The sequence below is a fragment of the Amblyomma mixtum genome, chromosome 1, assembly GCF_055824585.1.
Source record: "Amblyomma mixtum isolate Tamu chromosome 1, ASM5582458v1, whole genome shotgun sequence".
Taxonomy (NCBI): domain Eukaryota; kingdom Metazoa; phylum Arthropoda; class Arachnida; order Ixodida; family Ixodidae; genus Amblyomma; species Amblyomma mixtum.
Genome location: NC_143012.1, coordinates 206,547,553 through 206,574,580, shown reverse-complemented (window position 1 = coordinate 206,574,580; position 27,028 = coordinate 206,547,553). Strand labels below are relative to the sequence as shown.

Here is a 27,028-nt window from a genome sequence, read left to right as displayed (position 1 = left end):
GCCAGGGAGTCCACAGGATGCCACCGCCCGTCCGACTCTACGCCTTGCTCGTCGGTTTTTGAGGAAAGAAAATGTATCTGTCTCGCATATCTCGATGGATACCTGAACCTCGCCTTAAAAGGAAGGAAGATGGGAGTGAACGAAAACGCCGTATTCACTAAACGCGCCTTCGTTCATTCCAATCCATCGAGCTAGCATGGAGGAGCCCGTTTAATAGGCTTTATGCAGGAAGTTGATGCCTCCGTGCGTTTTTTGACAGTTCGGTTTTCAAATGAGTACTTATATTCTGTTTCGCGCAAAAATCTGTACAGGGATTTGATAACGACGCTCTTTCCGCCACCACTGTATTGTTCAGGCTACTTTGGGCTTATGGGTCATGATGTTTTAAAGCGAGTGCGTAAAATGCCAATTTCTCCTTGCACCAAAACATTCTTCAATAAATTACACACCGAAACTCTTCCTGCCAACTCGTGGCTCGATAGGAAAAACATTTTTGTGTGTTCTGTACACTGCCGCTTGTGCAATGTGCCTGAAACAATTCAACATTGTTTTATAGACTGCAAAGACGCGATTTTGTTTTGGGATGTGTTGCAGAGGACGCTAGAGAAATATTTTCTCCCAAATTCCTACAGTGTGCGCTACCTTGTTGTTTCCCAAACTGACTCGAAACCCTATGATATGATTCTTCTGACAAGACTTCATAACATATGCCGTTAACTTTGTCAGTCCTGTCCCAGAAGAGCTCGAATTTTCAGTTGTGTTGGCGGATGCATAACTCCACTTCTGAGTATAAAACAGCGTATCTCGAGTCTCCGTTCAAACATGCAGCCGTTGTTCCTGCCTAGACAGTTCCCTACATATGCTTGCGGCAAGGGGTGAAACGACGGCGCCTTCCGGTTCGTAGCAAGTTTCAGTAAAGCATTGCTCAGAGTTCCTTGTCGCCATGCATGTGAAACTCGATTGGGAGCGCCGCATCCGGCCCCTCATTTTTACAGTCCTAAGCAGTGTGCCAGTCACAGAATAGGCAGAATACGCATTGCACGAAGAGTGAATCAGCGTTAAAAGAACTTTAAGGGTAACCGACAGGACAGACTCCAAGCCTTCCCACTAATGTAGCTAAAATAGGAGCAGGGAGATTGAAAAACATGAGCAAGGCTTATATGACAGTGCCTGTAGTAATAACTCAATCATATGTGCATTTCAATTGCACGCGTTCTTTCTGCTACGCACTTTACTTTTTCTCATTTAACGATTTAGCCACTGAGTGTACTTTACAGATGACACTCAGAACTGTCCGCCTTCATTTTAATTTTCCTCGGCCTCGCTTCCTCACCAACTATCCCTCAAGTTTTGCCGACTACGAGCTTGTTTTTTGCACCACTTTAAACCACTTTCGCGTTTCCGCTTCCATCCAACGCAACTTTCGCACAGGCCAGAACCTTGGCTCGTCATCTTCAGACAAGGACTCAGTGGATATGTGCCAGTCGCCGCCGTTCTATCCAAGGATTCTCTTTGTAAGCGCCGTATACCGCTCCGTAATTGTTTCTCCTCTCGGCGTATAGAACCGGGTGCAATGCCATTCTTTCAAGGCTCAAAGCGACGGAGCGATGCACACGTCAAGGTCAAGCGGGAACCTCGCGCGTTGAAACCGTGCCCGACCGACTGCGTGCCGTTGTCTGCAGACACCCGCAATCGAACTGCTTGTATACTACGTCTTAGCCGGAAAGTGAAAGGTCTGCAGACCGTCTAGCCGCTGTAGCCTGCAGACCGCCTAACAGAGCATAGCCGCTGTAGCCATGCCATTAGGACGCGGAACCCTGACATTACCTCTATAGTTCACTGTGCGGCCCGCTTCACATGGCCTTCGCGCAAACGCGGCAAAAGTTAGAGGAGGTTTGAGATTCGAGCTGGAGCTCACGAGGTACTCGGCAAGATCAGTCGATTAGCAGAATTTGAGACCTTCCAATGGTATGGGCAGCTTAGGTCGGCATAACGGCACGCACGTGCCGTTGCCGACATATGCTCTTGGCCTTCTTTTTCGAGACCACTTTGCGGGTCGGCTCGAGAAGCGAAAACACGCTCGTTGCGCGCACGACGCTTTGTCGCAATTAAATGTCTGGTCACGTAGTCTTAATGGCGACAGGTCGCAGCCCTTTCTCTCTCTTCCCGTCTTCTCTTTCCCCGGACGTGTCTGCGGAGGCGCGGAATATTCAAGAGAGGGAAGCGAGCAGCGTGTCTGCACGACGCGGTCAGACGTGACGTGATTAATGCCGGAGCGAACCCAACGCGGCATTTCACTAAGCGCCAGTCATAACGTGACGACACGCACGTCCGGTTTGGATAAAAACATCGGCTCGGGCAGCGGTATTTCAGCGCTTAAGGATGTTGGTCCTGAAAATTTTCCTCCTTTTGCTATACTTGTTGACATCTTGGAGGCCGCGAACTCGGGGAACGGAACACTTGACTGGCCTTGACGCCGATTATTTGGGTTTTCTATATTTTTTTTCGGCGCTGGAAAGTGCCATAGATGTGGCGTTTTGTTCGCAGACGCCTATAGGACGCGGGCGCAGAAGAGACTGTAACTCTGTATAAGGTTTGTTGACGTCAGATCGTGTATGAATCTCACGGGAGCTACATGCACTGAGCTTTTTTTTATGTATTTACTCAAGCGACAGTTGTGATACTGCCATCCCCTTTCGCAGCGTCCCTCAATGACGCCTCTCGCCCCCACTTTCGAGCTCTCATCGGCTCCTGCAGGTTTCTTTTTCTTTTTTTGGCGCAGACCTTTTCAGTGTTTACAGCCCAATTTGGAGTACATACTGAAATGTGCCGTGGATGTCCAGTGAGCTGCCTATGCGAAATCCACCAATCTAAACGCTGCTGCCGCAGCCCGAAGGAAACATGGCTGCGCACAGAAGAGTAAATTTTAAAAGGTAGGTAAGTTGCACAGGGCCACCTCGACCACTCCGCAACCATTTCGTCAATGACTCTAAGCGATAATTTAGCGATGTACCCAGAACTATAATTTTCGCATTTGTTATGTGTTAAAGCTAGTTCGGTAACCATAAATTTTATTGACCAATGCGGAGATGTTGGAGCGCATAATCAGCTACGGCTATTTCGGTTCTTCTGCGTTCGTCGGAGGTCGCAGCAATAAGAGGGCGTGAATGGGATGAAAAATGAAACCTCATTTGAGGCTGGAAGTGTGCCAAATTCAACACTGCGTGTGGCATGTGCTGAAACGCGCTTCATCGGGTCGGTGCATTTCGTCAAGCTGTTCCAACAGCTTTCAGTACACCCCCCCCCCCCCCCCCCCCCCCCCTGCAATATTTATTTTAACAAAGAAAATAAACAAATCACCTCCTGACTTGCTTTCGAAGCAAGAACAGGTCGCTAAAGATCCATAAATTACTGCCAGACTATCGGACTATCGGAGAAAACGCAGAGCGTGCAATGAAACGATGACAAGAGCAAGAACTGCTACTTGTCCGCGCTGGGAATGCAGTGACGACATGCGACGCCTGAGCGTCCTGTATACAAAATACGAACGTCTATTCACTCCCTCCAAACGGGCCGTGTTCGCTGGTTCTGATATCGTTAGGTATTTAAGGAATTTAATTTTAAAGGTCGCTAAACAAGAGCAAACGGCGTCGACTATGCTGGCTGAGCTTAGCCTTCAACAGTAAGGAATGCGGTATACAGCTCCGAGCGACTATATAGACAGGTAAGGGTACCGCATAAGGGGATAATTTATGTAAGCGCTCGGTATTCAGCGAGCGTTACGAAAGAGGCTGCTGCGCAAATACTGCAAGCAGACAGCAAGAGCATACATCGGGCGAGAAATGTCCACTGGTTTCCGCATGGTGTACACATTTCCACGCACTATAAGCAGGGCTTCCAGGTGTGTTTCCGCTCTGTACATATTAAATAAACATGACTGTTCCTTTCTACCGTACCTATTCGCAATGCCACTCAACGTCGCCTGGAAGCTGTCCCGTGTCGTCTCTGCTACGTACGTACGTGTGTGTGTGTGTGTGTGTGTGTGTGTGTGTGTGTGTGTGTGTGTGTGTGTGTGTGTGTGTGTGTGTGTGTGTGTGTGTGTGTGTGTGTGCGTGCGTGCGTGCGTGCGTGCGTGCGTGCGTGCGTGCGTGCGTGCGTGCGTGCGTGCGTGCGTGCGTGAGAGGGGGGAAGGGGTGAAGCTCGCTTGAAGTGCTTGCCTGCTGGAACAAATGCACCTCGGGAAGCACTCCTGCGTTAAGAGCGTGGCTCTCGCACTGCGATCGCTTACATTCCTTAGCAGCTAGGCTCGAGGAACGCTCATGCGCTCTAAAAAGGAAACCGTTCAGCGAATTCCGCCACCATAAAACGTTCCGGCGTCGTGCCCGGCTATTTCAGCAATCGCTCCCGAGCGCGGCGCCCTTGAGGGCTCAAGCGGTTTAGCGCATTCCCTTTATTTGCGACACGGAATTCCCGCAGCCCAATTACTTAGACAGCGCAACAGAGATCGCCAGGGAGCGCCAAAATAGGATGAAGAAACAACAGCAGAGGCGCTGGACAGTTTCAGTTGCGACAGGCACAAGAAGAAAAGCAACATCTCCTATCGTTTGCATACGCTCCATGCAATTTGTATGCCGGGATGGGCTTACCGAGCAATTACGATTGAATATTAAGTAAATTGCCCGTCGCGCAACCACCCGGAATTACGCATTGCTTGCTTGTATATTCTATAGGTGCGTTCAAACTCGAACGACTCCAGTTTACGCTGGAAATAAGGTTGTTGCTATGCACATAAAACTATAATTGACTTCATTTTTTCGAAGAAATAACGGTTCAGAGTCGCACAATCTTGGCTTCTGTGGGCGGAAAATTACAACCTAATCAAGGCGGTATAATTGCAAATGCCGCATAGCTAACCAGGTTTTGCGCAGGTCACATGATTGTACATCTTTAATGTAGACGAACACATGTCCCCGTGAATAGACAAAAAGATGAAGGTAATCATGTCGTGTAAAAATAAAAATTAGCTAATGGAGAACAACAAAAGTTCGCTTATCATCAAGGGAATTCTCTGGACGAATTTGCCCCCTGTTTTCACATCTTACAGGTTAGCATGTCCTTCTTCTCTCTATTCTTGTTTTAAGACTCGAAGGATTCCAGTTTACGCTGGAAATAATGTTGTTACTATACGCATAAAGCTATAATTGACTTCATTTTTCGACGAAAACACTAGTCGCACATTCTTCGCTTCTATGATGCCGTATACTTGTGTAGCTGCTGAATATATATTTAGGGGCCCGTGTCGCCTATAGAATTGATGATTTTTTAACGGGAAAGTTTGCGCATTACAGAGAGCAGAAACCTCTGTGAGACGTGAGGCGAATACGGAGCATGAAGAACTAATTCAAGGTCATCGTGCCCAGAAATTCCGGAAAAGTCCATCTTGCACGGGAAATAGTTTATGAACGCATTATTTTTCATATAGCCTAAGACTCTACTATAACAATCTATATATCCGCAGATCTGCCCTCTGCACGCTTGCATTTTTTTTTGTTTTTTTTTTTGCTATTCACGTTTTCGCTATCGTCAAAAACGTTCCCCGTTGGTTTTTTATGGAAGTCTTAACTTTAAACTCGAGCGATACGGACAAATTTTAAAACAAAGATTTTGCTACGCGTTGAAAGAATGGACGATTAGCTTCATATTTCAATACCAGCACCTTATAATATTCCGCAGTTGCCTCTCGATTAAAATCGATGTCCAAGGATTCTGGACGGTTACCAAGAAAATCTGAACACACGAACAGCCCGGTGAACAGGTATTTTCTCTTGATAGAAACGCATGGCTGCAGTACTTACTAGCCGTCTTTGTTTTTTTTTCTTCAATGCTAGAAGAAACCCAACGGGCACTGAAGCTCCCTTGGACGTCGCACAGATGTCCTAAACATCCCACAGATGTCCTAAACGTCCCATAGATGTCCTAAACGTCCACAGGACATCCAAGGAAGTTTCAGTGCCCCTTTCGAAGTTGTTTCGCATAACGACTTCCTGGATTCTAGCCGTAACATTTGTGCCCTTGGGAACACAGCCGTCTTGTAAAAATGGCTTCTGTAATTTACGCAGCGGTGGCGGTAAGTGGGAGTTTAATCGGACGCGGTGAGTTTGTGTGGTTCCACTTAGTCGAATGCCGCTTTGTTTCGAGATTGAACAACGGAATCCATTATCAAGTGTTGTGAAGTCTATAAAGCACTGCAACCACAGAGCTGACGAAGTGATACGCACAGTGCGTTTTTACGTAATCCAAGAAAGTATGCCCCCAGAAAAAAAAAAGAGAGAAAATAAAACCCTGGAAGATATGGGCACGCGCTAGGAAAGCTGGAGCTGGAAGACAAAAGCTAAAGCTGACAGCTAAAATCAATCAAAAGGGGACCGTACGGTCCCCTCTAATTAGTTTGAACTTTATTTTTTTTTGTTTTTTTTTTTGTACACCGTAAAACCACGAACAAAAAAAGTGAATTCACACCTATTGTAAACCCCGCCGCGGTGGCTCAGTGGTTACTGTGCTCGGCTGCTGACCCGAAAGACGCGGGTTCGATCCCGACCGCAGCGGTCGAATTTCGATGAAGGCGAATTCTAGAGGCCGGTGTACTGTGCGGTTTCAGTGCAAGTTAAAGAACCCCAGGGGGTCGAAATTTCCGGAGCCCTTCACTACGGCGTCCCTCATAGCCTGAGTCGCTTTGGAACGTTAAACCCGAATAAATCAAACCAAACCATTGAACCAAACACCTATTGTAACTGGCTACAGCTTCTTTTGAGGGCCGCCGCGGTGGCTCAGTGGTTATGGTGCTCGGCTGCTGACCCGAAAGACGCGGGTTCGATCCCGGCCGCGGCGGTTGAATTTCTTAGGAGGAAAAATTCTAGAGGCCCGTGTACTGTGCGATGTCAGTGCACGTTAAAGAACCACAGGTGGTCGAAATTTCCGGAGCCCTCCACTACGGCGTCTCTCATAGCCTCAGTAGCTTTGGAACATTAAAAACCCTATAAACCATAAACCATAAACAGCTTCTTTTGCGAACACTATCTGAGCAGGAAAATAAAGTCTTAACAGATGAAGGGAGGGAGTTACACAGCAGCAAACGTAACATAACGGAAAGAAAAGACAACAGATTCCTTGCCCCATTCGCAAATATAGAACAGCTAACATAGCGAAACGAGAACAGCACAACGAGAGCAATCGCTAATCTAGTAATTGCTAAAAACTGGGCCCCGTACGACTTCACAAACTCGTCGAATGCCGCTGTGTGGAACACATCCCACTGGAATCTTGTAGACCGCGAAGAGGATAAAGAAGCCATGCTAAGCTGTTGTAAACATGCCACTCCACCAGAGGCCAACAACATGTCATTTTCATCGTTCCGACAACGGCAATTAGCCCTTTCGAGTGCCAGCAGCCTTGTCCAGTTGCTGTCACGGCTAAGTAGCGATTGGATGCGTACGTTGTAGTGGCGATGGCTCTTCGCCGACGGGTAGGCTTAACGACAACATTCGCTCCACCTCCAACTCGCAGCCGTTAAGGCTCCACGTGCCCTCACGCTGCGACCGTGGAAGTAACGCCCTCTGACCGAGCTTTACTTTCTCGCTTTCTTTGTTGCGTCCGCGAGGAACAACCTTCAAACTTTTGTGTCTCCTCCGAGGCAGCACGGGTGACGTCAAGGATGACGAGACAACAAGGTCGATTCACATCCGGGAGTTTACAAAACGAGCAGCTAGGTACAAAGCGGGCCCGCCTATACCCGACCTTCCATGTACGCATTCTTTCGAGTCAGTTTTTCGCCCGTAGTCACTGTGAGACAGCGTGCAGGTAAAAGGGCTTCCGTTTTTTGATGATGCGCAGCAGATTTGTCGTCCGTACTGCCAGGCGTACACAGCAAGACGCATCAAGCGGGGACGATTGTCTCCGCGCTTGCCGTCTGATACGCACGCTGTGTGACAGCAGCCTACCTCGTAGGTTTACAAGCCAGCGTACAAGTTCCATCACACTAGAGGGAACACGGCTCCGCGTGGTCACTTGCCTGCGGAGTGCCACTGCATCTAACCCGTTCATGAATCAATGCATAGAGGCGCACGAGAAGAGCGACCTCGACGTGGGACTTCGTGTCATCTGCTGCTTTGCACAAGTTTACAACAGGCTCGGTCGCAATTGTGCTCCGCATGTGTGCAGCCACGAGGAGCCGTGTTCCCTCTAAGTGTGATTGACCCTGTACATGTAGATTAACCCTGGTCCTTGAGAGCTTTCCCTCGCGGTTTGCGCACTTGATGAGACAGGCGGTGAGAAGCACAGCGAGGCACGTCATAAAAGGCTATTATTCGTCTGTTGCGCAGACCCACTATCTAAATGTAGGCCGTCGCTGATAATACAGACATTTAGAATACAGTGACCCTATCAGTTAGGGGCACCCTGTTCTCAAAGTCTCTATTGCCACGACGCTGATGCAGATAAAGGGCGGCGGCGAACACGTCGTCCCTGACGATTGCTAGGCGAGGAGTCACTCAGCAACCATGTCACGACGACTGCTTCTCAACGATGTTAATGTGAAATCTCCCTGAAGCCTAACCCCAGATCGTGTGGGCATGGCAATGTGGGATTGGTATGAAGAGCTTACCACTTTAGAGTGGTACTTGCAAATCTGCAGAATGGAAAGCACAAGCTAACATCCCGAATGGCCTGCAGAGACCAGAGACACAAAGTACTCGCGCCATTTCCATCCAGTGTTTGACAAAACTGCCCATACATAATCGGAACGAACTGTACTGCGCCGTTATTAACTGAGCACACGTAGATCTGTTAGGGCTAACAACCGAGTGTCCGAAAAGTCTTGAAGAATCTGTGCACGAAATCAACAGAACTTCACTTATAAAATAAGATGTATTGTTTATTGTTTTTAAATTATAAAGGATTATTTGTACTTCACATTCCCTGAAAACTCGAAACGAATCTCACCATGGTATGATTTTCCCCAGCACTTTTCTATACTGCCTGCCTCAGAGCCAAGTTGTTGTTAACACCTGAGTCGCTCAGCTCAGCGCGCTGCTTCAAATCGCGTATGTCAGTCACGGTGACCCCAAGCGAACCCCAGCACGCCAGTCTCTGGACCTGTGATGTCGATTCGTTGCGCCGGCCTCCGGGCAACAAGGAAAACGAAAGGATACACGGCGAGGGCGGGTAGCAGGGGTTGGGGGAGGGAGGGGGGGTTGCTAGAAGCGGCCGCTATCAAGGCCACGGTGAACGGCCTCTGACTGTCGTCGGCAGCCAAGCGCGACCGCAAGCACGCAGATACGGATCTCGCGACGATCTCCCCGATCGAGGAGAGAGCAGCCCGCGAGAAAGTCGTTGTGACGTCACGTAACCGGGCTTGTGGCGTCGGGGATTTTTCCTCAAGAGCACGCGTTGGCCTCACGGGTGTCCGGAAGAGGGACGTAATGCATCTTGTGTACAAAGCAGCGCTTTTCCTTCTCCTCTCCTTATCCTCAAAGCGCGTGAGAGTTGGCGTTTAGTTGTCGCTGATGTTGATCAGTCGACTTCAATGCTACTACGGTAAAGGGTGGCCTCAGGTATACCACTCGTTAACGTAATAAACGTGAGCGCTGCAAAAGCGTACGTAATCAGTGCGACGCACGTTGTCGCGTAACTGGCGTTTTTTTTTTCTTTCCTTCACCGGCTTTCTTTCATATATGCAACGCGCTATACATTTTACTGACTACCATGAATCGACTGACACGACCCACAAGGCGCGAAGTGACAACTATTTATTGACGATGAAGGTTTTCCTTTTTGATACAGAAACGGCATGTGCCGGGCTGTTAGAGCCAGAGTGCGTGAATTGTAAAAAATGAGAATGCTAAAAGATAAACAAAGGCGATAAAAGAAAAACCAACCCAAATAAGCCAAACTCTGACGATGGATGATTTCGTGGTCGTCAGTGTTGCATGTACGGTGTAGTACAATAAACTAGATCCAGTCCACGCACGTTTGGCTTTCTTTTACCCTGTCTCTCCCAAGCTTTTCATCCCACAGAGAACAATGCAGACCTGTTCGAAAGTTGTAGGCCTCGTCGCTTGCGACCGGAACGACCGCTAATGTCACTCCTGATGATCGCTCTACGTTCGAAGGAATGCAGCCGGTCGAAGAAAGAAAGAAAGAAAGAAAGAAAGAAAGAAAGAAAGAAAGAAAGAAAGAAAGAAAGAAAGAAAGAAAGAAGGAAAGAAAGAAATAAAGGAAGAGAGAAAGAAAGAAAGAGAGAAGAAAAAGGAAAGAAAGAAAGGAAGAAGGAAAGGAAGAAAGAAAGAAAGAAAGAAAGGAAGGAAGGAAGAAAGAAAAGAAAAAGAAAGAAAGAAAGAGAGAAAGAAAGAAAGAAGGAAAGAAAGAAAGACCGAAAGAAAGAAAGAAAGAAAGAAAGAAAGAAAGAAAGAAAGAAAGAAAGAAAGAAAGGAAGAAAGAAAGAAGGAAAGAAAGAAAGAAAGAAAGAAAGAAAGAAAGAAAGAAAGAAAGAAAGAAAGAAAGAAAGAAAGAAAGAAAGAAAGAAAGAAAGTTCCCTTCCCTTCGTTTCCCGGAAAGTGTTTTCACTAACGCCGTGCTGCTAACATTCCTTACCCCTCTCCCATTGCCAACCATCAAAGTTCATCCCCGCTGGAGACCAGCTTCTTTCTTACTTCGATGAGAAGACGACCTCGTGTGCACTTTTTGTAACAGGAGTGCTAACGGTTCGGCACAGCGTTGAAAGCTTGCGAATCTAGAAGAACACGTCCCACCTCCCGTAGGCGGGCAGGCGAAGGCGAGTCTGATAATGGAAACCCGAAGGTCATTACTACAGACACATGAGCTCCTGTTGAAACCCAGGCCCTCCGCCCTTTAGTCCGGCAAGCCTGCGCTCTCGGCCACAAATCTCGGGGGCAATGTATACCGATACCGAGCCCAACAAACGTCCTCGTAAGCTCCAGTTTATGGGTATGGTTTGGAGTGCTGACGGCATGCACATGACAGCAACTCTCACGCATGTTGCCACGTATCGGCTGAAGGGGGCTAAGCAGGACCAACCTTTTGATCAGTGGGTGCTAGCTATCGGTGTTAGCCTCTCGCAAAGATATCACGAGGGAATTTCAACGAAGTGTTAAAAGAGGGTAGCCGCACTGTTGGTCTTGTACTCGTAGGGTGATGTTGCGAAGTACTCCCATAATAACCCGCTGCAGCCAATGAAAAGGTGCAGGCAACTCCAATTTGAAAGGGAACAGATTATCGGCATTCAGCCAATCGATTCTTCACAAGTTTTTGGGAAGAGCGCACCTTCTCCTTTGTTCTAAATATCTTTCCTCGGGGCAGATAACGGCCATGAGGCATTTTCAACCTCAGTGCAGATATAAAGGCATTATTTCTTGCTTGAAAACTGATTGATTTGCATATTGGGATAACTTGTGCGATAGTGAGGTGGGTCGGCGACGCGAGGCTCTCGATTGTGTGTGTGCGTTATCTATGGTCACGTGGTCTGGTAGAGGTGTATATGAGAGTGTTTCATCATGAGATTACCACAAGTGAGGTGCAGAACGGAACCGACTCAAGCTCGCATGATCGGCACCGCTTATCGGTTAACTCTCCATTCTGTGCATGTACTGCTAGTGAGAGGAGTAAAGTCGCACCAGACGGCTCAGCATTTTTTGTTTTTACTTCGTGACGATGCGTTGCTGGAAGCGGGAGTCAGAGGCTCTGAAGAACAACTAACGAGTCGTTACCGGGTGTCACGAGAATTGGCACATTGCCAAAGCTTCGGGAACCAGATTAACAAAAGACAATTGTTAAACGCACCTGCCCTCAACCCAAGACGGAGGTACTAAACAGATGTTCTGACTAAAAAGAGGATGGCAATAAACAAGAGTTGTATTCATGCAGAGGGAGTTCAGCATTTAGAATTTTAGAGCGCGGCGGTGAATGGGGGCCACACTGCGCCACCGTATAGAGTGACGCATGCAACATAAGCTAATTCCTCTGGAAGCTTCGTGAGTTCGACTACGTGAAGCTACAGTGAAGTAATCTCTGTAGTAAAATGACCGCTAACATTCTTAAAACTGGACAATAGCTAGTATTTTCATTGTACCTTCCCGTAGTATTTCAAGACGCATAGTGTTCGCACCTTTTGTCCGCTTTCTTGCGAATGCAGGGTAGCCTACCACAGGCGTAGTTATAACCTCGGTGTCTGTGCTTTCTTCGTCACATGGTTCTGACCTGCCAGCAAATGTTAACGACAACCCTTCATAACTACCACCTAACCTTTCCTAACCAAAGGAGCGGAAGTACAGCAGCATGAATTCGTGCGAAATGAAAGGTCGTCCCAAGTTGGTAAGCAATTTTTTAATTTCCCCCTCATAGTGTTGTCGGCAAAGTACACGCGCGCGCTTGTCAGAAAAAAAAAAATAAGAGACTGCATAGTAATCTGTCCCCTTTAACTTGCATTCTTCTTCTCGCTCTCTTAATTTCCTTAGTGGAACTGCGACACTCAAATACGCGTATTTCAATGCCGATCGTTTTGCGGCCAGTATTAATATTAAAACCAAACAACAAGATAACCGCAAGCATAGATGACTGGTCTAATTGCGACAGTCTTCAGTGCATCAGGGAGCAGTTTGCGGAGATTTCACGTCGACGACAAGTGCATAATCACCGCATCGACATTTAAATTCGAGGAATTACATACAAGGAAAGCATGAAACATATACTATTGCGAGATCTCTTGGTGGACGATGGCGTTGCTATTTCACTGAAGTCGTTCACATTCACTTCACATCAGAGCGCTTGTTTGCAGAAACCCACAGTCACTAACAGTGATTGAAGAGTACAGCCGGCCAAATCTTTAGCTGGCGTGCGCGACGGCCGCTTTTTCTGTGTTCCTGCTCTTTGCGACGAAGCAAACTTGTGTAAACCTCAACTCTAAGCATGGCCTTGGTAACCCTTTGCTTAGATTTGATATTTTCGCAACTTTGCTCCATCATAAGCTGCAGGAGCACGGAAAACGCTGCCGTCGCGCACGCCAGCTAAAGATTTGGCCGGCTGTACATTGTATACGATGAGTTGCCGCATTTTCCCGTATATGTGTCTCTACTACGGCACATTTTGCGCCGGAGGGACCCCACACGGTTCTCTTCAGAGCAGCTAATTAAAAGATGATGCGAATATGTTGTCACCTTGTACACCAGTAAGGGCCTAGAGTCAAAGCCTCTTAATGCACAGTATCCTCTGAGGCGTCATCCCGTATGCGTTATGGGCCTTCTAGTAAAACAGCGCCACACGAGGACCGGACAAGCGGTCTCTTTATGCCCCTAGCAACAAGTTTTGATTCACAGCAACAGCTCGGCGATGAGCTTTCTTCGGTGTTCAAGTCATTCTTTATTGATCAGAAAGCCTTGCATTTATATCTGTACAGCCAATACGAATGCACGGTGTGAGATGGTCAGCGAGGTGCTCACTTCGCGCGCACAGACGTTGCTGCTTCTTCCCTTGTGCGATACAGCTGTGGAATGAACTCACGTTGCACACAGTACCAGTATGACAGGGTTTCAAACAAGTCTCGAGCAATATTTTAATCACGGCTAACCTGTTGTTCCGTATGTGCCGTACTGCAGTATTTTTGTCTATTCTTTTTTCCTTTCCGTGTCATTAGCTCCAGTGTAACAGTATTTCAATGTTCGTCGCTATGTTGTTTCATGTTTGCAGCTTTAGGATGTATCAGCGTTTTGATCGAATTGTTTCTATTCCCTCCTTGTCACGACCCTCAAGTGAGGGTTAACAGTATGAACAAATAAACAAACAAATCTCTCTCGAGAGTTCCAAGGCACAAACAATGGCTTCGGCTCACGTCGACCACAGGACCCCGACGGGCCCGTCATGGGGAGTATACACTCTTGACCCACAGGATTCACGACTTCTCTGATTCACACTCTCAGTGGCCAGCATGTGGACGCGGGAGTATTTTGTTACGACGTACCACGCCAAGTGACAAACATAATAGACTTCTGACGAAGTCTCTCGTCTAAATAGCACTGATGGAAAAACTGAACGGATCATCACGTGCGGCCTACAGATACCACCACCACCATCACCACCACCAGGAAGGCTGTCGGTCGACGCTGGGTGCCCTCGACAACCAGGAACGATCGGCGTAGCGGTGGCGGCGCTGTCACTTTCCCCCGCATCGTGCGGTGCGCCGAGCGTAAGCGAACCCTCCGGCGAAGAAACAAACAAACAGGAGGCCGACCTGCAGTCGGCCCCGCTCGAAATCAGGGACGCGTGGTGAACGGCCTCAAAGGCGCGGCCTAGACGGCGGCCGCGATCGTGACGTCACATCGACGACCTGCCAATGCCGGCCTTCGGGAGCGGGCAGTTGCGAAAGCACAGCGAGGGTGGAAGCGGCCGCCTTCCGTGTTACCTACCACCGGCGACGCCAGTGTGGTACGCGCACTGTGACGTCATGGGGCCGACGCAGATGTGCGTTGCATTCAAATGCATGGCCTCGATGTGCGATCAGTGCTGGCTTTGTAGCGAAGTCAGTGTCCTTGATATTCTGCTGCACAGGTCCGCATCTGTACGGTGACGTAGTGTTAGTCGATAGGGAAAACATCGAGCCGCGATAACTGTCGTGAAGACACCCCTATTCGAGCGCTAGGCTGGGCGCCGAGAATTTTATTTTAAAAAGGGCTGAGAATTTGCATGTAGCTCGTTGAATATATCTAAAGCGTTAAAAAGTGGAAGGCCCACCGAGTTGTCATTCCCGGTATCCCGTGATAGCTCCTGAAAACTTGGGCATGGGTTTCTAACGCACCAGCTTTGACATGTGCGCCTCGTTAGGGTCGTCGTCCCATGCAGTGGTGTGGTCACTTCATGCCATACCTACGCCTGGACCACCGTGGCCTGGACTCGGTACAAAAGGCAGAGTTTGCCACAATGACGCACAAGCGGGTCATTTTCCGCCCGTCCAATCACTCAGCTTAGTGGCCAATGAGGAAAAGCAAGCCTTCGATGTCCCAGGTTTCATATCTGAGGCGTCATATTTGGCCCCCATTATTTCCTAAATATTTTGGATGTTCACCAAGCCAGAATCTGCGGCGTGTATCACTGGCTATATAGACACCAGTTACCACGTTAAGCTAGTTAGCCCTGAATTCAAGGATGGTAGCTACCGACATTTAATGAGCCAACGAACAAACCGGGGGAAAAACCATTGCAAAACACCTTGTTCACCTTCGTCGACCTTGTTCACGCAATCCTTTCTACGCTATCTTAGTGCCAACTGGAAATCCACTCTTACAAAACATAAAAAGAAACAAGCATGTGAGCTGCAGCTGTTATTTCCATTAGCGAAGCGCAGCAGCAATGTGTCAAGGACAGCAGCTGCCGCCGCATTCTATCGGCTTCCAGGAATTCCAACCCCGACCGGCTCTGTACGTACGTTTTATCGGGGGATACAACGACCCCAGCAACTCGCATACGACCCTTGCAACTCGAGGCTTCGCCAGTCCCTGAAACCTGAGAAGAGGCGCTGGCGAAACGCGCGCTGATCGTTTTATCTTAGACCGGGCTATCATCTCAAAGCAGCTATCTACGCTCAGACCATACACTCTCGTCAGGGGAACAAAGTGCGAAGCCCTGAATAAACCTTGCTGTAAGCTAAGGAGGCAGACCACGTACCGCAGCCCATCTCGACAGAAGTGAACTGCGCCTTCCGTTGAACACGCCATCCCACGACGCGCTCGCAAAGTGCGAAGTTTTGTTAGCGTACATTGTTACAAACAGTTGCACCTCGTTATAGCGAAGTTTAAGGGGCCCGGTGATTACTTCGTTATAGCCGTAGCTTCTTTACAGGCCGTGTTGACCGAGCTTCCAAAGGGAATCGTAATTTCTTCGTTATATCCGTTATGTCGTCATAAACTGTTTCGTTATAACGAAGTTCGACTGTTTATGCGATATTCATGGTGCAGAGCAGCAATCACGGCTGCCATCGGCTAGAAAACGTCCGCGGTTCACACTTGGGCCATTAGCACATCGACATTGCACTGGGTCTCAAATCGGCTAGACTTCCGCGACGATCGTGCTGCCTGCCATTTGTACGACCAAAGCCGTCTCCACAGGCACGAACGAGCTTACAGGAAGAGATTAAAGAGCAGCCGATGCCAGAAGCGGCCGCGTCGTGCACGCGTAGCCTTGATTACTGCCGGAACACTCGCACTGCTCATAATAAAAAGTGCCCTAAGGTCTGCGGCACGCGTGCGGAATCCATGATTGTGTTTTCTTTCCCTTTTCGATTAGCGTGTACGTATCCGACGCTGGCCGGCATATGAAGGATATTCCGGAATGAAAAAAAAATGATAAAGAGGCCTCATCACATGCCTGCAAGCTGGAAGGAGTCAGAACACGGAGAAAAAAACAAATGGAAGATGACGTGCATTGGACGGAGTAACCGGAATGAAGCGAAAGGAATGTGTTTGAAAGCCGGCTTGAGCGCTCACACGTGCGAAGGACGGCGACGAAAGCAAAAAAAAAAAAATGCGGCAGCTATGGCGTTGGAAGCAAACCGATTGTGTACGTATACCGCGACCACGAACTCTACTCAGGTATAAGGCGATCGCTACTCGCAGCATGTTTCCTTGCTAGGCGCAGCGGCCACGGTCAGTCACATTCGTCGACATTCTTGCCACAACTCCTATGCAAATCATGAATTTCGGTGAAGTGTTTCGCTCGGTCTTATAATAAGCTTTGTGACCCTATAATGAGGGAGAATGTGAAGGGGAGCTGTAGTACAAATGAACCAGTCCGATCACGTGGGCCGACGGAGACGGAGATAACTCTTGTCCTCAGTTCTGAAGCTAGTCTCGCCTAAATCCTCTTGTGTTGGCAACAGTGTGCTCTCAAAGATTGAGAGACACCTTGCAGCGGCTACTCTGTCCGGTTTTCACAGCAGAAAAAGAAAGAAGCTTAAACGCCAAGAAATAAAAGAAATGGGAAGGGGAGGGGGCTCTCTGAAATGCGCTACAACGCCGAGCTCAATAACCTACTGGCGGCAGTCGATAAACCCTCTGCTATATATGTGAGCAGCTCTGCTATATTTCGATACTCTAATCAGCAACGACCTTCCCCGGCGTGCTGGTGACGCACATGCACTGAAGTGCGACGTGAAGGCAATAGATCGAGAACAAAAGAGGAAAATATATAAAACAAACCAGACTCGCCGACGGGCTCTTTCAGCTGCGTTGCAAGCGGCAAGAAAACGACCCCCCCGCCGGACAACAGCAACAACAAAGAGATTTAGCATACCGAAGACGCATTAGCTTAGACGTATACCGTAGATGTATACCGGTTTACCGGACGCCGGTATACGTCTATGCTAATACGTCTCCGGTGCGCTAAATCTCTCTAACGTCTCGTTTCCTCTGACGCAGCATCCCCACAAAGTACTGGGCCCATTGAAACCGTGTCGACCGCGCGCGTAGAGCGAAAGAAGAAAAGAAAGAGAAAGGTAAAGGAGGAGGAGCGGAGAAAGCAAGAGCGTGAACCGGAACGGTAGATGAAGAAAGCGGTCGGGAGGCTGGCGGGCTGGTTTGCAGTTTCAGCGCTAACGATCAGAAGCGATAAGTAGTTTTGTTGCTACGCCGATGCGGCAGTGAAAGTTAGCGAACAGAGCGGACTCTGGGAGCAGGGTATGCAGAGCTCTCCTTCTAGCCACCATAGCAGAGCTGCGTTCGCTCTCGAAGCCGGCTGCACGACGAGGCGCGAAGGTCAACGACCTGACACTCTCCGGCCGCCCGGCTCAGCGGCGGTGGAGCCGTCCCCGCGCGTAGCTCCGACGGACCATGACGCAGCCACACCATTCAGTTGCTGTTCACGTTCGTTTCTTTTTGTTTGTTTGGTTCTGTCGTTACCGCGCCGACAGGCGCGAATTTCTTTGTAAAGTGAGACTTTTATTCAGCTTGGACTACGATTAAAATTGTTGGCCCGCATTCGACGAGCCACGGGAAAAGGATGAAGACAAAGGTTTTTTTTCTCTCTTCCATATGACCGTTTGTGGATGTAACTTTTTTGGTTGATGGAGCACACGAAGTGCGCCACCTTGCGTGGTGTGTGTCTGGCCTGCGTCTGCACTGAACTGTTCTAATGGCTTATATAAAAGCCGCATTGCACACACTTCCTCAGTTCATGCACAACGTACTAATAGAACGGAAGCGTACTACTGGAACAGAGCAGTTAGAGACGAGCTGTACCGAACGGCATACACGACGACAGGATGTCAGGAGTGTACGCGGTTCTCGGCTGCTTTTCCGGTTTCACTGACGAGAAATTCAGGTTCCTGAATGCCCTGCTGCTTCAACGAGTATATAACGCATCCCTTTTAAGGCGAAAGCCTTATACTGTCGTCCGTTGCAGAGGGTGTCACACCTTTGGCAGCGTGTTACCTCGGGAACTAAAGAAGTTAGGAGAAAATTAATGGTTGCTTTAGATAGAGGAGGAAAAAAATGAACCTAGAAGCCACGTTTGATGACTGTATAATAATTAGTTAACTAATAATATTAAAAAATGTCGAAATTGCGTCGAAATAACGCAGACGTCGCTGTAGCCTCGGGAACAGTGTGACGTCACATCCACCGGAAGTCGTCACGGCATAGTGAAAATTGTCACAGAATGGTCCGAAAAAAGCTGGATTTGTGTCAAATTAGATGGGAAAATGTGTAATTAAGCGTAATTAACGCTTAAGATCCCCGAAAGATCTATAATTTCGGTATCGATATGGCCACGGAAACGGTGTGACGTCACATCCACCGGAAGTCGTCACAGCATGTCCTCGGCTTTCGCCTCTCAACACTTTAGTTGCCAAAGTGTCCTCGCAATTTTTCTTATACGGGAAATACGGTCCATAAGGGTCTTGCTTCGAATGGACTCCTCACCGCTCAGTTTGTGTTTCGTAAACCCACTCGAGCCACAGACATGATGACTCTGGAGTGTAGGTATACACCACATGCCTTTGAACCTCGAAGCCCTCCTGGGGATGTTCGTGGTGAGCATGATGAGTATACGACCACACGTGCCCGAATCGAGGATATCGGCCGGGAGGTCACGTCACTAAGCATAGCGGAGCTGAGCAGCTGGTCCCTCTGACTAATCCAGACGGAAGGTGAGCCGCCGCGGTGACTGCGCCCGGGATAGCTGACAGGAAGAAGGCACAGGGCGCCTTTAATCCGCGCCGGCCCGCTTTCCGCTTCCTCGAGAGCAGCCACGCCAGCCACCAGCCTTCCTCTCACCGCCCTTTAGGTGGAAGAAAACAACAACAAAGAAGAAAAAAGAACAACCTCCTCTCGCGCAAACTATTCTGGGAAGTCGCCGCGCGGCCTTACGCGCGGCTTTGGCGCACAGCTTGCGTAGCCGCCCCCGGAGACGCAGGCCATGCCAATTCTTTCGCCTATTCGACCAAATCGACAACTTCGGCGGATGCAGCACGCGTGAATCAACTCGCTTCGCCACATAGTGCCAAGTACGCCGGGCACTGGAAGATCCGGCTATAAATTCAGCGCATGCAATGTCTTCGGCTATGGCACCTAAGGAAGGCCGAGAGGAGCGAAAGTTGTTTGTTTAACGCTCTCATCACCCCCCCCCCCCCCCCTGTCCCTAGCAAAACCACTGCCATCCTATTCTTAGTTGCTAAACTCGACCACCCTTACTATACCCCCCCCCCCCCCCCCCCAAACACACACACACTTTCGAAGGTAACCACTGCTAAAGGTATGCTCTGCACCGAATGAGATACCGGCCAAGCTGAATGCTGTTTTTTGAACCACGGTCCTCTCTAAAGCACGATGTCAGTGTATTCGCGCTCTTTTCCTTTTCTTTCTTTCCACGTGAGTAGTTAGATCTTCAAAAATATGTGTACAAGTATGCTTTGTTGAAAAAAAATATGCTGAAAAAACTAGTGTCCCCTGGTCACTTCGAGGGTCCGTTGTCTTCCAGTCCTGCGCTTTTTTCTATAACGGTCAATGCACAGATTTTTCAAAAGGCACTCCGTGGGCGATCGCCATATTCGTTGCTGGACCGTTTTGCGCACCTGGCAAAAGCACGGTGTGAGCGGTATCCAGAACTTCCTTCATGCTTTCTCACCGCTCAAAAGAGCAAGTGATTTGACCCCAACTTGTACACGATGGGAAGGCATACAGGAAGTTGTTGCGAGCATTGCACCGTCGGCTAGCGTCTTCAACGTAATCAGGAGAACATCGCGCATGCTGGCGATACCCGGCGTGCGACGTGCCTCAGTTCACGTCAGTCAAGGGGCGGTGAACCTGGCCCGTAACCGTACAGTGGGATAGGGGAGGCATTGCATTCTTTTTCAGTGTGAAAGCACAATTCCGATGGGCAAAGCCCGAACAAGACCTTACGATGTTTTTGGGCTTGTGCGAAGTGAAATGAATAAATAAAAATAAATCAAATAAATATCCTTGACTGGGATTCGAACCCGCTGTGGCGCGAACAGATCAGCGTCGCTGGCCACTGAGCAAGAGCACTAGGCAATCGTCTTGTTAAACTTCAACACACTCTTTGCTTTGTGCATTGCACGTCATCTTCTTCATTAACTAGTACTACTATGAAACTAATACTCGTGCTTTAAGTTGTGTGGCGGTAGTGACAGAGAGGTGTGCACTGCATGATTTGGCATGGACAACGCGGTGGCAGAAACAAGGCACTAGAGTAATACGCGTTGGCGACGTAGCTGCAGAAACCCAGCACTGGAGCATAGGCCGCCGGCGTACATTGGATAAATTGGCATTGACAATGAAAAACTCGAAGAAGAGCATAACTGGCTCCTTGCGTGAGTGGACACCTCAATCGCGCTTTCAGGTACGTGGCGTTGGTGTCCACCTGCAAAAAACTGTGCTTTCGCACAACACTTCGCGCTTAGCAATGCTAACCCACCAGCCTTTTCTTTCTTTTTTTAACCCAGAGAGATTTCGGAGCAGCATATTGTATTCGCGCGTTGTACATTTATCGGCTGCGCGGTGAAGCCCAGCGCTTGTGCAGGCCGTCTTTCGAGATGAGCAATCACCACCTGTGTAACTTTACCCTAGCAACGTATGAAAGGAACGAATGATGGTAAAAAGAAGTTGAGCTCCTATCACTTACGCAAATGAGCAGCTAATCTGGCAGTTGCCACATGTGCTAGCTTTATCACTTGCCGGAAGATGGCAGAGAGCTAGGGTAAGAGCTGTTAAACAGGTGTGGCGCGCATATTCCTTCCTCCACTTAAAGCGATTACGTACTGATCGCTCACGGCTGGAAGCATAAGCCATGGTGACTCAAGTACGTGCAGATTCCAGTATAGAGATATACAAGCCTCAATGCTGCCCTCCAATAGTAAAAAGCAGGTGAGACGAGAGCACAAAAATGGTCTATTGTTGTCCAATCAGACTTTGTCCTCGTGAGAATAAGAAGGCTTCGTCTTTAACGATGGCTGTCCGGCACCCACCGCCTCTTCAAGCTAGCCCGAAGATGAATCCATTGGACAGTAGCCAACAACAGAGTCATTTTGTTGTTCCTTAGGCGGCTGTTTTTTTCCCTCGGCTTATTGCGCATTTAAGCGGCAATCACTTACGCAACACAACACTCATTATAGAAGTTTTTGTCACTTTTTCTTTTGGTGAAGGAAAGTAACCGCTGTCAGTCGTTCATACGGAGCCTTGGAACTTGCTCGTTTTGCCAGAGCTCTCAAACGGAGCCTTGGAATTTGCTTATTTTGCCACAGCGATAATTCTCAGTAAACTTGAAGGTATCGAAGGGCCATTCCGATAGCGAAATCATCGATTATTTCGCCGCGTTTCGTACAAACTCAGCTAACGACTCAGAAAAAAAAACGTAGGCGAGGTTGTCCTTTTCCTTGAGCGACGGCCCATCAAGGCCTTGCCTTCCAGATTATTCCCTCCAATCGCTTGTACCTCCGCTTTGTTTCCAGACAATTCCCAGGCCACATTATTAAGACAGTATGTCGTTTTTATGAAGACAGTATGTTGTTTAGAAATGAGCTAAATCCACCTTGACAGAAACCGAGGAAAACGAGGTTTTTTTATCCGCAGGTTTGTATCCGCTATGCACACTGGCCAATCCCCCGCCGTGGGTATATGCCATTAAGCCTGAGGACATCATCATCATCATCATCATCAACGCATGGGCAGCTATCTCGTGTGATATGCTTCACGTAAAATGCTAGTTATATGGCCAATTTAATTTTAATAATTTTTCGGATGAAACATCTACCGGCGAACTTACAATTACAGTTGAATTTCACGTAAATTTGGTGTCTGGCTTCGGCTAATTTCGAAAAAAATCCTTAATATTGGTCTTACTATGCGTATACCTCGCAGACAAAGTAGCCAACGTATTCCAAACCTATCAAGAATGTACGAAAGCTTTCCGATTATCGTGCTGCAACCTCTTCGCACAGGCACTGCCTGAGCTTGTTGGCAATTAGGCTTTTAGCTCGGCCAAGCGAACGAGTCTATCTGGCACAGCTGCATGCGGTGTGTCGTTAAATTTACGACAGCATCGGCAGCCCAATAATTCTGCGCATTATAGCTTCCATGGCAAACAACTATGTTTCCACGTATTTACAGCGACGGCTGAAACAAAATAAAGAATAAAGCTATGTCATTTCCGCTGAGAAATTGATATCGTGTGTGACTTGGGAGCCTTTATTGCGGTCTGCGTATACAGCAATAGGCCATTAAGATGAAATGACTCCAGTCAAAGACAGGAGTACGACACGCACATCAAAATAGCTTTACAGAGTTTTAAGCGGCCGTCTATGCACTCGGAGCTTTTGGGCGAAAACAAAGGAATGAATGGTCATTAGGTAAGGCTTAGCTTCATGACCAAAGAAAGCTCTTAAGACGGTCCCTCAAGGGGAAAAAAAAGAGTGTGAGTGCGGTATGCTGCTGGCGATTTAAGTGAAACTGCTTTCCCATTGTGCGTACACGATAAAGAACAATACACTATCATATAACGTGCTATTTGAGCCTCCACGGCAACGCCTACGCGTAATGATAAGAACAATGCCGAGGTTAATGACAAGACGTTTGTTTTTGCCTCAACGGTTTCGAGTGTCTAATGCAGATTTTCCTCCAGCCTGCGATACCGTATCGCAGATGTGTTGAAGTTCTGGTGGTGGATGACCTATGAGCGCAGGGGCATGCGATAAGTATAGGTTAAGAGCCGGAACCAATGATATCCCATTGTTGCACTCTTTGCACAAGGACAAATTCTGCATCTGTCTGGGCTGCCTGGAAGGATGATTAGCTTTAGTGCTCTAGCACTTATAGAGACCATTCCCCGCCTTTAGCCGTTGTGTGTTTGTCTGTCTGTTCGTCTCTCTGCAGTCACTTTTGTGGCAGGCTGCTTCCCTCCGTGTCAGACGGTAGCTCAATGAATCGTGAGAAGTTGCTCGGGAAGAGTAACCTGGGTCGCAACTCAGCCCAAGTCCTCACCGATGGCAGCACCTGCCATAGAAGGGCAGTGGCGCATCGCCTAACCGCTGCACCACTGCACCAGGAGGGGTAGGAAGACTCCCAGGGATCTATGAATGTATACAATGGCCAATTCTGCATATGTGGACATTAACCCATTATCGCTATCCGAACAGCTGCTGAACACCAGAACCGAAGTGAAAAGCGAACCGCTGTAGTGCACCTAATTCGCACCTAACCTCACTACGCATACCAACCATCATTTTTTGCTGACTGAAAAACGCCGATCCTCTTACTTTATTTTGTCACCGAAATCTTAGAGGACCGACGCGAATAAGATGTTCGTGCGGCGTCCACATCAGTTCTTCGGCGTTTTTGTTCGCGGTACACCCTACATCGCATCAAGCATCAACAGCTCTGAAGCGTGTAAAGGGCTGGGGTTTTTCTCCTACTTCGTTGCTTTTAGAGGATAAATGCAGAAGTACGCGTTTAACCGTTCCTGGCGTGCATTTTCGGGAGTGCATATGCCAGCAACTACAGCGAAGTGTATACGTGTTCCTGGCCACGATTGATTAAAAAGACTAGCGCGATAGACTGAGACAAAGCGGTATACACAGACAGGAAGAGCGCTAGTCCAGGACTATCCTAGCTTTCTGCCTTGACAGCAGCGGCTCCTCGCCACCTAGCCCTGTTAACAGATTAAAGTTACGGAGAATTACTGGTGATATGTGACGTACCGACTCATGCGTTCTATGCTCGCTGCTACTGCAACAATGTTCGAACACGCTATAGCTTGAAAACACTGTGATCATTAAATGGTAGATGTGCATTTGCTGGTGCTATAGAGGAAATATAGAAAGGTTCTCAAAGCATCCTGAAGATGTCACGCAGTTTATAAGTCACTGCGCATTATCTCGAGGTACTCGGCCACTCATTCATAAGGCACGGTAACGGATGTTTAGGGCATTTCTCCGGCTCCGAATGGCTGCGCGGATCATCCGTACAATATATCAAGGGTTCTATCTACACAACAAAACAGGCATGCACGTACGGGAGTTGCTTTTTTTTTTCTTTCGGTTCAGTCTTACCACGCACAATTTATAATGTGTTCGTCGGACAGGTGGTTTTGTGCCTTTATTTTCGTGACAGCTCTCTTGTTTCTTTTGGTTTTGCAGTGCCATCGATTGTAAGCACCAACGTCTACAAGAAAGTAAACTGCTAAGAGATACGAAACAGGGGGTAACCGCAAACGACCCTCAACTTGCAGCAGTCTTTTTTGATGTGGGGAAAGTGTGCGGCAGCTTCGTAGCTCAAACACTTTCCTGTTCTAAGAGCAGGGTGTCGGCAGCGGCCGCCCACAGCCCAGTGTGGCGGCTCCCTGCGACATCTTTTTGAAAAGTTCTACGATCTAAGTTTTGAGCGAACGCTACAACAAACACGACTGGAGTTCAGGCTTCAATCTCTCAAGCATTCGATAAGCCATTTGAAGGCTCGCTGAAGAAGTTTTAAAAAGGAGAAGCCAAGAAAAAGAGGTTAAGAGGAGGATAATAAGAGAAATATGCTGAAGACTGGTATATTTTCTTATTTAGTTGACTCACGGGAATGAAATAAGTTAAAGTACCTAATCCGCTTACTCAGCGCTGGTTCCCTTTCTCAAACATTCTTCGGTGGAACAGGTGGGTCGAGACCTTGAATTTCCGTTGATCTTTCCCAATGATTCACACCCAGTATAATTCCGAGCACATCCGTTCACCAAATACCAGTACGTACCCTTCCAAAGAAGAGTGCTAGAAGTGTATACGTATGGGTTAACGTAATCAACGTAGTTACTTAACACGGTGACCACTGGGCGAAGGAGGACTGTTCCCTTCAACAAACTTCAGTTGCAAGTCAGCGCTTGTTTTGTCTCCTTTCACGTCCTTGTCCTTCGCGTTGGTAGATTCACCATGCGGAGTGACCCTTCTGGACATCCATCCCGCTAAGAACAAACGGACACTTTGAATTTGACCGAACTGCAACTACGCGATGAATTCAAAACGTGCGTTAGCGGTAAGGTATGCGTACACAACTGCTATTCCACAGAATGAAAAGGTACCACATAAGCAGAGAGATGGGAAGCGCGCGCAGCAAAGTGTTAGCGTGTGCTGTATGCAGCTGTATTGCGCATTTTGACAGCTGTCACGACGAAACACTTGGAATAAAGTGTCGGAAAGCAGACGCATTGGGGCTAACAGTTTGAAATTGCATGAGCTGTCACGGCCATCGACCCCGTGCTTCTGGCGCCAAAGCAAATCCCATCTCGTAGTACACGCTTCAAGCACGCCTGAACTGATTTCGACTGCGCAAACAACTTGGCCGCGTTTAAAAAGTCAAAGCGCGCAGGTTCCAGTGCACGGAACGAAGATCTGTTTCAATTTTTGTTCTCGTCACGAGCAAAAACTGCGCCTGTTCAGTTTCGTGGTAAATTTTCCGCAGCACCACCATATATGCCCGCGCATCTTCGCAGACAGGGCTGCTTTCGGACCGTGCAAGGCGCGCGAAAAAGTCTTCGGAGTAAGTAGCGTTGCCTGCAGCTGCACTTGCCCGCACAACACAAGCACTGATACTCACCCAGTAGTGGGCCAGGGTGTTGATCTGGAACGTTCTGGCGATCATCTCGTCGGGCAGGTCGAGCAGCCGCTTGCCGGACACCACTCCGGCATTGTTGACCAGTATGTCCACGCGTCCGACCTCGTCGCGGACGCGTGCCGCCGTGTCGTACACGGTCTTACTGTCTCCCACGTTGCACACGTAGGGCCAGGCCTTGCCACCGGCCTCACGAATCAGCCGCGCGGTTTCCTCGTTGCCCGCCCGGTCAATGTCCCAGAGCACCAGGCGGGCGCCGTGCTGCGCGAAGCGTAGGGACAGCAGCCGCCCGATGCCGCTGCCCGCGCCCGTCACCAGCACCGTCTCGCCGGACACGCTCTTGCGGTGAAGGTACTTGCGCGGCACGAACTTGAGCACGATCGCTTCGACGATGTAGTATAGCACAAGAAACAGGTTGTACACCAGGTGCCACGCTTTGTTGCCAGCGCCCTCCATCGTGGTCGCTCCGTTGTCGAGACGCCTCTCTCGGAGATGGGGGGTGAAAGTCCGTCGGGTGTGTGTTCGCGCGGCGATGTGAGAGCGGCTGACCCGATCGCCAGCCACGTCGCTTCCTGGTCTCTAGTGTGTCTGCCGCGCGAGCAGCGCTGCGACGCGATGAACTTGGCCGCCGCCGCCGCCGCCTGTTGCCGCGCCCGCAGCGTATTCCCTCCCCTCTTGCTGCCTTTCTCTTTCCTCTACGTCACTATGTGTCCCGTACGAAGCAGGCAACTTTCTCTCTCCGCGTCCTCCTACGCTTGCGGGAGTAAACGAGTGAGTGCTACTACCCCTTCCCTCTCTCGCTGTTTAGAGCCTCTTTCCCGTTCCAACGAGCGCTCACGCTTCTGCGCTGCCGCTCTCCTACTACCGTTCTATCT

General features: G+C 48.8%; 1 protein-coding gene across 2 annotated transcripts in view; it reads right to left on the bottom strand.

The window, feature by feature from the left end:
* The window catches only part of LOC149370655 (short-chain dehydrogenase/reductase family 16C member 6), an 80,355-nt gene extending 53,563 nt beyond the window's left edge, over nt 1-26,792 (bottom strand). Inside the window, exon 1 of one of the 2 annotated variants that reach the window (XM_089562638.1) lies at nt 26,139-26,792. In XM_089562638.1, coding sequence (XP_089418764.1) covers nt 26,139-26,609 — 471 coding nt within the window. In that variant the 5' untranslated portion in view covers nt 26,610-26,792. The remainder of the gene's footprint in view (nt 1-26,138) is intronic. The other variant, XM_089562634.1, reaches the window with a different exon arrangement.
* Nucleotides 26,793-27,028: the final 236 nt, after the last annotated feature.